The sequence below is a fragment of the Alexandromys fortis genome, unplaced genomic scaffold (assembly GCF_014885135.2).
Source record: "Alexandromys fortis isolate MF-2015 unplaced genomic scaffold, M_Fortis_MF-2015_v1.1 scaffold_154, whole genome shotgun sequence".
Lineage (NCBI taxonomy): Eukaryota > Metazoa > Chordata > Mammalia > Rodentia > Cricetidae > Alexandromys > Alexandromys fortis.
This window is the reverse complement of record NW_026068040.1, coordinates 2,591,799-2,606,039: the sequence shown is the minus strand read 5'-3', so window position 1 is coordinate 2,606,039 and position 14,241 is coordinate 2,591,799. Positions and strand designations below refer to the sequence as shown.

Below are 14,241 nucleotides of genomic sequence, written 5' to 3'. Positions count from 1 at the left end.
TCACGCCAGCAATGTACTTTGATGCAATTATTTTAAAACACTTATTGAGCATTCTTTCAAAATAGACTTTTTGAGGGGCTGGGAGAGATGGCTCGGTAGTTAAGAGCCCTGGTTGCTCTTCCAGAGGACCTGGGTTCATTTCCCAGCACCCATGTGGCAGCTCACAACTGTCTGTAACTACAGTTCAAGGGAATCTGACCACCACACACAGACATGCATGCAGGTAAAACACCAATGCACATAAAAAATAAAAATAAGTAAATTATTTTTAAAAATAAAATAGGCCGGGCGGTGGTGGCGTATACCTTTAATCCCAGCACTTGGGAGGCAGAGGCAGGTGGATCTCTGTGAGTTCGAGGCCAACGTAGTCTACAAGAGCTAGTTCCAGGACAGGCTCCAAAGCAACACTGAGAAACCCTGTCTCGAAAAACCAAAATAAAATAACTAAATAAATAAATAAAAATAAAAAATAAAATAGACTTTTTGAGCGAATTATGTTTATCTTGAAAGACAGGCAGGAACCCACCAGCGGGAGGTGATGCAGGTTCTCAAAGAGCGGAGAGGTCAAAGTTCACACGGTAGTGTAAAGGGACTGGTGCCAAAGAATGAGGCTGGAGATAAAATAAAAACAGGCCAGACCACCTAAGGCCAAAGGTAGAATTCAGGAAAAAGCCAGGGGGAAATGATGAATTAATCTCCAGCAAAGGCGGCAGCAGGAGCGCAGTGATACAAACTATTGTCATTACACTACAGACCTGAGGTGCACAATTGCGAAAAAACATTCCAGGACACCTGTAATTTTATTTATTTTTATTTTTTAAAAGAAAGAGTCTCAATATGTTGCTAGCTGGCCTGAAACTCGTTGTGTAGACTAGGTGAGTCCTGAACTCACAGAGTTCCACCTGGCTCTGTCTCCTGAGTGCTGGGATTAGAGACGTGCGCTATGACAACTGACAAACTTGTAATTTTTAAAAATAGATTTACTTTGATTCATCCTTATCCTCCAATTTTTTGTTTTAATAAACTCCCTCACCCCAAGAGTAGGCAAGTAGGGTTAAAAATAATGGAAGAGTAGGGACTGGAGAGACGGCTCAGAGGATAAGAGCACTAGCTATTCTTCCAGAGGTCCTGAGTTCAATTCCCAACAACCACATGGTGCCTCCCAGGTACCTATCATGAGATCTGGTGTCCTCTTCTGGCATACAGGCATGCAGAATACATAATACATAAATAAATATGTATACATAATAAATAATAAATAAATAATTGAAGAATAGCCTCTTCTAAAACAAAATACTTATTGCTTTCAGGAATCTTTTCTCAAAAATATTCCATAGTTGCAAGAATAAAAAATGCTTCTCTTTTATTATTTTTAAACATTTTAGAAACATGGTATTCGCTTTGATAACGCTGTAAGAATGGTATTTGTCGCAGAGGACACTGGAGATGAGCGGGGAACCTACCTTTGTGTCATCTAAAGCATCACTAGCCCATCATTCAGAAAGAATTAATTCTGGCTGGATTGTCCCCTAAATGTGAAAGACAAAACAATAAAACTTAAAGCCGTGTAAAATAATCTCTCTATAATTTGAAGTAAAGCAAAGATGTCTGAAAACTGTTAAAATGTTATTTAATCTCAGAAGACTGGCAAACTATATAAACATTGAGAACACCTAGTAATTAAAATTTATAATGAATGAGTAAAGGCCAAACAACAGACTAGAAAATATTTTAATATACATATCTATCTAAAGCTCCCATTTCATACCACAATAACAATGATCAGAAATCCAGATCAGCCCTTACAGCAAGCAGCCAACAGAAAATGGGCAAGAGACTGGATTCGGTAGCATATACCCATAGAATGGAGCTGAATAGGTCGCAAACAAATAGGAGATGCTTACTCTCACTAGTGGTCAGAAAAAGTGTAGCTAAATGTCGAAAGGAAAATACCGCTAAGCACGTATCCAGTGGTAAGTGGTTAAAACCAAGGGACTGGCAGTGTCCAAGACTGAGGAGGAAGGAGAGCTGCAACCAGCATGAGCTTCAAGGTGTTGCCTAGGATACTTCAAGACACTGCTTTAGATACTGCAGAGACCATGCATTCAGAAGGACCCTGCACTTCATTCAACTCTCAGTTGTTGCCATTCTAGAATTCTTACTTGGGTTGCCCCAAGCTTGTGTTTAAAAGTGAACCCTGAAAGGACACTGGAGATGAGAAACTTGCATGCTCACAGCAGTGGTGTCTGCCGTGTCAACACTTACACTTCAGGATGTCCAACAAACAGAGAATTCGTTTGTGCCTATACCACGTGGGAGTTAAGCTAGACTCAAACGACATCTGTTACTGAGTACAAGAAGAAGGGAGGGCAGTGGCCGGCCCTAGAAGCCAAGTTCTCCTTGCTAGACAGACCTCACTCTGAAAGAAGAGAGACATACATCCTTCTAAAAAATGTGAATAATCTTATTGTATCCCTTTTTTCCACTGGTGTTCCTTTCTGGGAGCAGGAAAGCACTTATATAGAAGGGAGACACGGAAGGAAAGGGGAAGATAGATGTCTTACTGTGGCTCCTCTTCCTAAAGTTCACCAACTCAGCTAAGCCAGGTGGAGAGTATTTACTAATAGATCCGTTCAGGCAATAACCCTGGCTTACAGCCCTGTAGCAAAGAGCAACTCTAGGGGGCAGGGCAGGGTCACAGCCAAAGTTAAGACCTGGATTCCCTCTCCTCCTCCCTCCCCCCTCTCACTTGTTTTGTTTTTGTTTGTTTGGTTTTGGTTTTGGTTTTACAAGACAGGATTTTTCTGTGTAGCAGCTCCTAGAACTTGGCTTTGTAGACCAGGCTGGCCTCGAACTCACTGCGATCTGCCTGCCACTGTCTCCTGCCTTCTGGGATTAAAGGTGTGTAAAGAGCTAGTTCCAGGACAGGCCCAAAGCTACAGAGAAACCCTGTCTCATAAAATAAAAAAATAAAAAGGTCTAGTACCACCACATCCAGTCAAGTTCTCTTCTTGAGAAAAGTATAATTCTGCCAGGTGAGAACAATGACTCTGGGTAACAGTATTTGAGAAAGAACAACATAGGTGCACTTAAAGTAATTGGAAAATATGCAAAATCATTGCTGTGTACATCTCCTATGTGCCTTGGTGTGCAAGCTTGCAGTCTCCAGTTTCTGTTTAAATCATTCTAGGCATAACCTAGGGCCAGGACCTGAAGGAGGTTTCTAGATGGCAGCGTATGTGCAGCCCGTACACCTAAGGTGTATATAAATTAGTAAGCTTTTCTATTCAAGCTAGCTTCCCTTTGGGCTTTAACCAGAGTTGGACATGTGCTCTATTAAAGAGCTTTTTCTTTTATTAATCTCTAATTTTACAGAGTAATTTCTCTTTGGAAAGGCATATTAATTCTACAACAACACAACTAGAAAACACAAGCTTGACGTCTGCACTCAATACTAAAAACAGTAAAGATTTAAGATGCAACTATGTTTGCATATTTTTTAGTTTTTTACTTTTCGTTCTCTTTCTCTTCCTTCCCCCTAGTCTTATTCTTCTTTCACAGAGTCTCACTGTGTTTGTGTCTCTGTCTAGCCTAGAACTCACTATTTAAAACCACGCTGACTTCAAACTCACAGATACCCGCCTGCCTCTGCCTTCCAAGTGCTGGTTTAAAGGCATATATCATGCCCAGCTCATATCCTTTTTAAACTTATGGAACTTTGTTGGCAGTTTGGCTTTAATGGGTACAACTAAAAATTTGTAAGACTGGTGGATTACTGTAAAAGCACCCAAACTTTTAGTCCAAGGTAAATTCTCTAGGCGTGAATTTTCTCCAGTGTTTACTAACCATCAGAATGCCCACACTCTAGAGTTGCTAGGGAAGTCATAGTGACACCGTATAAGGCTCACATATGCTCAGTAAAGGTCCCTCTTCACTGAATGTCACAGGAGAGGTGGGATTGGTAGCTCTTGAGGGACTGGGGTGATCATCAGAGGGGGAGGGAAAGTAAGTTATGAAACAGGAGAGAATGAACATAACCCCATAAAACAGACTCCTCAGAACTTTGACCAGCCGGACTCCATTCTGTAATGGAGAGCTCCCGGTGATTTTAACATGAATATGTCTGGAGATAAGAACTGGAAGAAAACTGAGCAGGAAAAGCCCCATAGTTTTGTGGGTCCATTTATAAAAAACAGTCAGCACTGATGCTTAAGTCCTGGAGTCTTCCTGCAGCTGTGAATGTAGGCTATACTAAACACTGCACCCCCCCATCCCTGGAATTTTTGGAATGATTGGATTTTTTGTTGTCTACAATGAGCTCTTCTGTAACATTTGAATCCAACTCCAGAGGTGGTCTGCAGTGTAGTAGGCAGTTTGAAAAACATGACAGTCGTGCCTGATTGACTAAGACCCTTACTAACACACTGGAACAACCAACCGCACCCTCCTGCTCTTTAGTCCCGTCTCATGCTCAATATCCAAACCTTGGAACTGATCCCTGGCAAAAATATTGAGGAATGACTACATGAACGTCTCCTGAGTCTTGTGAATCATCCTAGCAAACCGGAAGATTTGGAGAGTGTGTTGTGTTTACAACTTGATGGAGAGGAGCCAGTAGAGTGACAGTTAAAGTCACAGAGATAAGTGACAACAGCCACCCTCATTCCTTCAGTTACAGTGAAAGGGATAACCTGGATGGTATTCATGGTGGCTGTCAAAGATGAGATTTAGGCAGGGGTATAGACGGTTCCCCTCTAGAGATGGAAGAAGAGTCTGTTGTGTCCTGGACAGGAAGCACTAAAAGCTCACGTGTTGAACTCATGGTTCCCAGCTGGTGGCAGTGTTGAGAGGCAAACTATCTTATAAGGGGACTACACGGATGGATTGCGTCATGGGAGGCGTGACTTTGAAAGGTATATCTTGTCCCCAATCTCTCTCTCCTTGCCTCGTGGTGAATTAGAAGATCTGATGATACCGGTATTTCTGAGTTCTCCTATTATTGTTATGGAGGAGTTTAAATGTCCTCTGAAGGCTCATATACTAAAAACTTGGTTGCTGGCCTAATACACCAGGTCTCTTGAAGGGAATTTTGGCACTAGTCTAGTGCTTACACATAAGCTCTCTCTTTATCTCTCTCCCTCTCCTCTCCAATCCCCCTTCCCCCTCCCTGCTTTCCAGCTGTGGTGAAGTAAGCATCCTTCTGTACCAATACTCCCACCATGATGCTTTGACTTATCACAGGCTCCCAAAAGACACTGAGGTCAAGCAACCATGGACCGAAACTCTGAGTCAAACAAGCCTACTTTCCTTTTGAGTCGCTCTGTTGGGCATTTTGTCAGAAGTCTAACACAAGTCCACAAGTCCAGGCACATGCCTTGCCCTAGGAAGCCAAAAGGTGCCCAGTACAGTAACTCCTTCTTCCCTCTGTTGCTCAACATAGTAAGATAGAGACTTTTTTCAGTTTGTAGTTTGATAAAAACGTAGTCATTAGAAAGAAGAGACCTCAGAAATTTCGCTCCAACCGTTCTAGCTACCAGTTTTCATGTGTGTTTTTACAGAATACTGCTATTTTTGGGAATTCACGCAGGGGTATCGCATGCCCCTGCAACACCTCTTCTGAACTCCAGGGGGAGCTGTTCCCAAAGAGTATGACCTGAGAAGTTTGGAACAACAGTTTGTTTTTCAGTCGAGAAGTCACTGTCCTGTCTCCCGCTTCGGAGATGACATTTGAAGACCTCTGTTTTCAGTAGCATCCGTATCGTTCCTGTATAAACGGTTGAATATTTCAAAATAGCAGCCATGGTTACTTAAATTCCCTGTTGCAAGCTCGTTGAAGCACTTTGAGGAAGGAAAAGGAGAACGTAGTAAACCAAGTGGCTCTGTGGTAGGGCTGCCTTCTGCCGCCGCAAGGATAAGCCGTTTTTGCCCTGGTTTGGCGTGTTTTGTTGTGGTTCATCCATTCCTCCCCCCCCCCCCCCCCCCCCCCCCCCCCCCCGCTCCAAGTGTGTACACGTTTTCTTCCTTTCTTCCGTCTAAATTTATTTGGTTTAAACAGGAAAGGAAAAAAAGTTTCTCAGTGAGTCTGTATTTCTTTCCGGACCGGACAAAGAGAAACTTTAAAAGAAGTAACGAAGACCCCCACGTTCATCCGGGCCAGGAGGCCGCCCATCCCAGGGCAGCAGAGGGTGGTGGCTTTCCCGGATTCCCGCCGCTGTCTCCCGCCTTCACTTTCTTGGCTGGTCTCTGCGGTCGGGTCACATCCCGCCGAGGGCTGCTGGAACCATTCAAAACACGAGGCAGGAGGCGGGGCTCAGGGCCCGGGTGGGGTGGGGGGCAGGGACGGCCCAGGTCCTGCAGGGGCATCCCTGGGGAGCGGCTCCCCGCGTCATGTGGGACCCGCCCTGCGAGGGCCGGGGCGAGGCATGTTGCAAGCTCGGGGCAGCGGTCGAGGAGCTGGATTTCCGCGGTTGTGTAAGGAGGTGGCAGCGGCGGCGACTGCCCTGCTTCGCCGCGTGGGGTCCGGGGCTCGGCGATGGCAGGCCTGTGCGGGACCCGTGGCGCGCTGTCGGCGCACACGCTGCTGTTCGACCTGCCGCCCGCGCTGCTGGGCGAGCTGTGCGCGATCCTGGACAGCTGTGACGGTCCGCTGGGCTGGCGCGGCCTGGGTGAGTGCGACCCAGACCTGCCCGTCCTCCACGCAAGGGACTCAGCTAACCCAGAGACCTCTGCCCCTCACTTCCCTTCCCTCTCTGATACCTTGGGCGCTGCTGTATTAAATTGGGGGTTGAGAAAGTCAGATATGGAGAAGGCGTCTCGCGCTTGTAAGTTATTCCTGTTGCGCTCGCTTTGCAATGTGCGCATAAATATGCAAATGTTATCATAGGTGAGTGATGTCACCTGGCTCTACAAAATGGCCCAAATTATTTTAATATTCAAACATTTTTAGAGAATTAGAGATGTAACTCAATTGTTAGAGTGATCATCTACGCATGAATGAAGCTGTAGGTTCAATTCCCTGGCATGGAATAAAACAGACCGTGGTGATGCCAACCGTGGACAGGTGAAGTAGATATTCAAGGCCATTCTCCTGCATGTGTGTCTGGGTGAGGGTGTCAGGTCTCCTGGAACTGAAGTTACAGGTGGTTGTGAGCTGCCATGTGGGTGCTGGGATTTGAACCCAGGCTGTCTGTAAGAGCAGTCAGTGCTCTTAACCACCATGCTATCTCTCCAATCTCCTTGTTTTATTCTCTCTCTCTCTCTCCCTCCTTCCCTCCCTCTCTCTCTCCTTCCCTCTCTCCCTCCCTCTCTCTCTCCTCCCCTCTCTCCCTCCCCCCTCCCCCCCCAGCTCATGGCACATATACTCCTGTGGCAGCCAGAGGACAACTTTTGGGAGTCAGTTTTCTCTTCCACCACCACGGGATCCTGGGATGGAACTCAGGCTTGCAGAGCCTACTTTGGTGTTTTCAATGCGTCTTCAATAATTTACAAGGAAACACTATAGTTCACAGTTAATGTGACTCCCGGTTCTTTTAATTAAACACATCTTGCTTATTTGCCAAATCTGGTGCAACGAAATTGTAAAGAAAGCATCTTTATTTTTGTCTAGAAAGTTATCTTCAAAAATCCATTTTATGCAAATTGAGTCATTGTGTGTTGGAAGCGGTAAGGTAATGACAAAAATCTCTGCTTTGCCACGGCAAGCGATCTCTTTGGGGTTGGATTTAGTGCCTCAGGCTGTCACAATTAATGTTAATTGGGAATAAATGTGAGTATTTTTTAAACCACTTTATCTGAATCAGTGAGTTTTCTTCCCAAGAACAGCAACCCTGTGAACAGAACACTTCTTTGTGGCTGGTAAGCAGCATGCTTGCAGCCGCTGAAACTCTAGCATCTGTGTAAACTTGCTTTGGGAGTGGGCTAAGGATAGCAATTCAGAAGTAGAATATGCTTTCCTAGCACGAGGAAGGGCTCGGTTCTGTCCCCAGTATTTACACAATTTATTCAGTGATTTAAAACTATAATTTCATATATATGATGCTCTATCTGCATGTACACCTGCAGGCCAGAACTGAGCATCAGATCCCATTATAGATGGCTGTGAGCCATCATGTGGGTGCTGGGAACTGAACTCAGGACTCCCGGAAGAGCTGCCAGTGCTCTTAACTGGAGAGCCATCTCTCTAGTCCTAAACTAGAATTTTAAAATAAGATTTTTTGGCAGACATCTCAGAAGAGGATACTTGACTTGGACTGTGGCAAAACAGAGCAATCTCCAGCCTGCCATTGAGAGATAAGATCCCTCGACCAGTTTGTTTCCCTATTTGAGCTAGAACATGGCATAGGCAGTATTTGTGTCTATATATTTCTGAGGATTATTGCATTTTGAAAACAAAATATTTTTGGTCCAGTGAGCAGATACGCATGGGGCCAGATCATGTCATAGCTAATGAAGGCAGTCAGTGGAGGCCATGAAAATGGAAGAACTGTGCCCTATGGAAAGGGAACAGTCAGCACTCAGGCCCTGCTTACCGCTGCTTTTCGGGAAGTCCAGCCCATTAACTGGCTTCTTTTCTCTCTCCTTCTCCCCACCTTTCTCTATAGCATTAAACTCCAAATAGTCACGCCTCATACCCCCCTCCACCCACCGGTGGCTCAGGTACTGTAGTCACTGCAAGCATTTCTATACATAAGGACACCAGGTTACAAATTGTGAGGTCACTTGCCCATGTCTATACATTTGGAAGGAGCAGAGCCAGGACTCGAGCTCGGGGCGTCTGTATCCAAGGTTCATGTTCACGCTGTTAACCACAAGCCACACTGCCCACTTCTACCTGCTGTTATACCCTTCTCTCGTGCATCTCGCAGACTCCTAAAAGGGAGCAAATCTGACTTGGAAAAAAACCTTCAGTGTGGTGCTCACACACACGCTCTGTGTCACACTTCACTGTGATGCTCACACACGGCTCTGTGTCACACTTCAGTGTGCTGCTCACACACACAGCTCTGTTTTGCCCTTGTGGAAATTAACAAAGATGGCCGACGCAAGGACAAACCAGGGATATCTAGACAGATGGAGGAGGACGCTGAAGCTAGGTACATTTGGTTGAGACTTTAGGTGGGAAGATTTTAAATTGGAGATTTAAAGGGGAGTTTTTTTTTTTAATCTGATGGAATGGAGAAGGTAGCATGAATTGTAACAAGATTTGATTGTTCATATTTGTCTTTCTCCAGGTGATGGAGCAAATTCTAGGCAGGTGTGAGTTACTAATCAGGTTTTGACAGTGTAGGGCCGATGACTGCAGGCTCCCTGGACTCATTCCACAGGTCGGTTTGGAATGCTCACTGGAGACAGCAGTTTGGTTTATGGGGTTTGACCTGGTGCATACTGCGGACCAAAATCCGTCTCTGTATGGAGCATGGATGGTATGCCTTGGCATGCGATTCTAAAAATGTGTACTCCTCGATGTAGAGGTAACTGCCTGTTCAGGGAATGGTGCCTTGTCCCCTACTAGTGCAGCGAAGAGAGGGGAGAAAAGGAGGTGGGGGAAGTCCTGGAAGGGAAAACTAGATCTCTGCAACAAGGAGAGGGTTGGGGAGCTGAACCGTGGAGCTGTGCTGAGCTCTGAAAGGGTAGCTGAGTAAATGCTTGAGTATGTGAAACCTTGAGCTTGATTTGTAGTGTATGTGCATTACACATGTGCGTGCATGCAGCACACACACACACACACTTACTCACAGATGACCTGTGCACTAAGCGAGCAAGAACCTGAAGCTACGAAGGACCCCAAGTGCAGATGCAAAGGAATCACAACAGTGACAGGAGAAACTGTGCTAGGCTGATCGTGATCCCCGATGATGGTGATCACAGCTACCAAAGACAGTTGAGACACAGGCAGATCACATAGCCGTCCCTGTGTTGGGTAGATGTGTGGGGGACCAAAGAGCCTGGTTGCTCGCATGCTAGAATCACCATGCAAGACTGAATGTACAAATGCTTAGGTCTGTCTCCTGGAGCAGCTGATGCGTTAAGCGTGGGTGGGAAGCGTAAGGCACATCTGGAGGCACCGTCTGCTTCCAGCGCTACCACATACACCAAATTCCTCGAGCCACTTCTGTTAAGTATTGTTAGTAAAATTAGTATAATTCCGAGGTCATATCGGATTGTTGGTGGTAACTGCTGGCTTTGCAGACATAATGACAGCATACAGAACCTCTGATGAGCATTCTTTCATTCCCATTACCATAAGTGATATTCAAAGTAAATAGTTTGGGACAATTCATGCTGTCAAACCTCTCAACATTATAAGATATACTGGGAAAACTCGCTGTTGTTTTATAGATTCTACGCAATAGATGCTATTCAGTGTTCTTTCTCTCATAAGGGACTGGAGAGATGTCTCAGTGGTTGAGAGTGTGTGCTGCCCTTCCAGAGGCATGGGTTCTGTTCCTAGCACCCATGTCTGTGAGCTCACAACCACTTGTAAGGATCTGACAATGAAGCCCATTGTCTCTGTTTTCGCTGAATACCCACGTTCACAAGTCCATACCCCCTCAACATGCACACATAATTAAAACATCACCAAAAGTAAATCTCTTAAAAGTAAATAAATTATGCAAGTGAATAGTCATTTTTTAAATAAATAAATAAATCCGATAGCACATTAATCATGCATTTGAATAGCTAATGTATGCATTAAGACCAGGGATACTAACAGCTACCATTTGGGAGTATCTGCTGGTGTCTGGCCCCGTGTTAAGTACTTTACATAGACTGTCTCCTGAACTGCTATAAAAATGTAGACCCTGCCCCCATTCCCATTTTATTGACAGGAAAATGGATTGCTAGAGACTCTTAAGTGACTTGTCTCAAGTTCAGTTCATGAAGGCAGACTAAGACTAATGAAATGATCAGATCCCAGAGCGCATCTTTTCCTTTTATTTTCAAAATATTGAATGGTTTTACCTTTTAAAACAGTTTTAGGTTTGCAGCAAGAGCATAGAAGATGATTAAGTGTTCCCAGGTTTACTCTGCATGTAAGTTTTACTTGGATTACTCGTCAAGTCTGGACCCACTATCTTCTATTATCAACCTTCCACACTAGCGTGGTACCAGACTGACGCGTGATTCCTTGCCTGAGGTTTGTATTTTATTCATGCTTCCTCCAGTTTTCACCTAGCCTCCCTTCTCTCTTCAGGATTCCACCCAAGTTCCCGCACTGAGCTACCATGTCGCTTTTACTTCTGTCTCCTCCGAACTGCGACATCTCAGGCTTGGTTTTGATGACCTTGATAGTTTTGAGGAGCGCTTTTTGCTCCTCAACTGGGATTTGTCTTTCTCACTGTTAGACTGAGGTTGATTCTGGGGGAGATCACAGAGGCCGTGGTTTAGCCGGGGCCCATACTTCTGATGTAAATCACCCCTGTCCCATTTACCATGGGCTAAGGCCGTATCTGTTGGGTACCCACATGCTGACATTTCTCTTGGTCCTCCTCCTTCCACATTGTCCTCTTCAGAAGGAGGCACTGTGTCCTTCCCTCACTTCAGGAACAGCCAATGGGTTTCCCATCCTGAAGACAGACTGTGGCTTGACATGGACCACTGCATCCTTCCTCCCATCACGCAAGGCTGACATTAGATCTCACTTCTACTCTAAGCTACCAGCCATTTATCTCCTCTTCCTCAAAGGGGCTATTTATTCTATTAGTCCATTGCTCTATCCTTTCTTGAACCTTCTCCATTTAGGCTTTCATCCCTCACTGGTCCTGATGCTGAACCTCCCCAGCATGGCTAAATGCACTGGTTGCCCTCAAGACTTCATCTTACTTCACACACTGGATTGTCCTCTCTCCATGAAGCACTGTGTATTTATAGAACTGTACTCGGGTCTTATTTCTTCCTTTTGTGACAGTGGCTCTTTATCTCTTATGATGCCTCTGGACTGTACCCATGGCCCATACCCACTACCTAGGAATTCTGTTCAGATGTCACTAATTGCCAAGTTTCTAGCCTGGGTCTCTCTTAAATGTGAGCATCACCTTTCTGTTTACCTACTTGACCGATGTCTTCAAATTCACATTCCTCAAATGTCTCTCCTCTACTCCCCGAAGTTTTCCAATTTTAATAGCAATCTTATCTTTTATTTATTTAGGCCAAAAGATTAATATTTTGTGACTTCTCAGCTTTTTCTCCCCACAAACGACATCCTGTCTCTAAGCAACTGTTATTATGGACTTTGCCTTTTAGATCTATATAATAATATAACCACGTACCACGGTGACCACAGCTATCTTCAACCAAACCAACATGAGAGTTTTATGTGGATTATGTAGCTGTCTTCTAGGTGAGATTTTCTCACCCTTCTTTCTAAAATGCCTTTTAAAAAGAGCAGTCAGTGGGCCTTTTACACATGAAATATCGCTGCTTCATTCATAACCCTGAGATAGCGTCCCCTCTCGCCGCTAGTAGGTATGGGGCACTCACATAACTTTTCTCCCTCCTCGCTCTCTATGTTGACTTTCTATTTCTTGGACTCACAGGACAATTGTCCTGCAGACAACCTTGAGGCCTCCCTCTTCACCTACTCTATGCTTTGGCATGCCTTGAAGGCACCTATAAAATTGGCAACCCGGCGGGGCAGTCATGGAACTGAGGCAGAGGTGGACAGATCTCTGAGTCTGAGGCTAGCCTGGACTACAGAGCAAGTTCCAGGACAGCCAGGGCTGCACAGAGAAACCCTGTACATTGGTACCCTCCTTATGCTTCTTATCTCTCGTGTTTCACGTTCAGCCACACCACTTCCCCATTTTTACCTTCCATATTTGATATTGTTTATTTCTACTGACGGTTATTCTTGACTGTCAACTTGATTGACTGGGAAGGTGCCTAGGAGATTGGTAGAGCATCTTCTGGAGCACCGAGAATGTTTCTACAGAGGCTTGACCATGAGAGGGAGGTTGCACTGAGAGTAGGCAGCTCCATCCCATAGCTTGGGCCTGGGTGGAATGAAAAAGGTGGGGTGGCCCTAGTGCAGATATCCCCACTTGCTCTGCTTCTTGGCACCCCTAAACTAAGCTGCTAGGCTTCTCTGTATTCTACCACAGTGCTTCTTAACCCTCCTAGTGCTGCAGCCCTTTAATACAGTTCCTCATGTTGTGCTGACCCCAACCATAAGACTGTTTTTGTTGCTACTTCATGACTGTGATTTTGCTAGTTATGAATGTACTGTAAATATCTGTGTTTTCCAGTGGTCTTAGGCCCCAAAGGGGTCATGACTCACGGGTTGAGAACCACTGTCCTGTCATAGTGACTGAAATCTCTGAGCCTGTGAGCCAAAAATGTTTTCTCTCCTTAGGCTGGTTTATGCAGCCCGTTGTTGAAACCTTGCCAAATCTAACCGATGCACCTCATGAAGGAAGCTATTCGGGTGTATTGTTTGTTGTTCTTGTTTCTGATCTGCCTGTTTCACACTGATTCCTTAGCATCTAAAACTAGAGATGGAACAGAGCCGCTGTTTACACTGTGAATCAGTTAATGAGAAGTCAACTGAGACTATTTTTTTTTAGACATCTAAAATCTTAGTAGGTAGAATGTTTAATGAAGACTACACTAGTATGGTGCTGTAGTAACTGCTTGTAAAGATTCTCTGATTTTATAAAGAGCGAACTTATATAAATGCCCCAAGGAAGACTCCAGTGGGAGAGAGACGTGGGGAAATAGTATTGGTCATTTTCAGTGAATGACATTACACAGGCTTTGTTGTTTTTAAGACAAGATCTCACTGTGTCGTTCTAGTTACACTGGAACTTGCTACAAAGACCGGGCTAGCCTCAAACTCAAAAGGATCCACCTGCTTCTGCTTTCTAAGTGCTAAGATTAAAGGCGTGCGCCACCTCACCTGGTCAAAAGCTGCCTGGCCTCTAAGTTTAGGGCTGAAGTGCTGGTGTCGAGAACAACCTGTTCTCATGCCAAAGCCCAAACGCTGTCATTATCTGTGTCGAGAAAACGTGTTCATTGGGGAACATTTGAGAAACTGTCAGTTTCCCCCACCCTTGCTCTCACTATGTTATAGAGCTCCTCCTCAAGTATGGAATAAAGACTTCACGTGTGCATAAGTTTAGATAAGTATTATTTCTTGCAAAATTGGCTCACTCATGGTGTTACTGCTGTCTGGTATGAGGAATGCACAGGCAACTTACACACTTTAATTTTGTTTTATTGCTTTGGAATTTTAAAATATCCTTC

At 44.8% G+C, this 14,241-nt stretch overlaps 1 protein-coding gene across 2 annotated transcripts in view; it reads left to right on the top strand.

Moving 5' to 3' along the window:
- The window catches only part of Irak3 (interleukin 1 receptor associated kinase 3), a 93,135-nt gene that overhangs the window by 30,859 nt on the left and 48,035 nt on the right, over positions 1–14,241 (top strand). Inside the window, exon 1 of one of the 2 annotated variants that reach the window (XM_050165503.1) lies at positions 6,356–6,665. The exons of the other annotated variant lie outside the window; for it this stretch is intronic. Coding sequence (XP_050021460.1) covers positions 6,533–6,665 — 133 coding nt within the window. The 5' untranslated portion in view covers positions 6,356–6,532. Of the gene's footprint in view, positions 1–6,355; positions 6,666–14,241 lie in introns of those variants that run through there. 2 annotated transcript variants of the gene reach the window in all.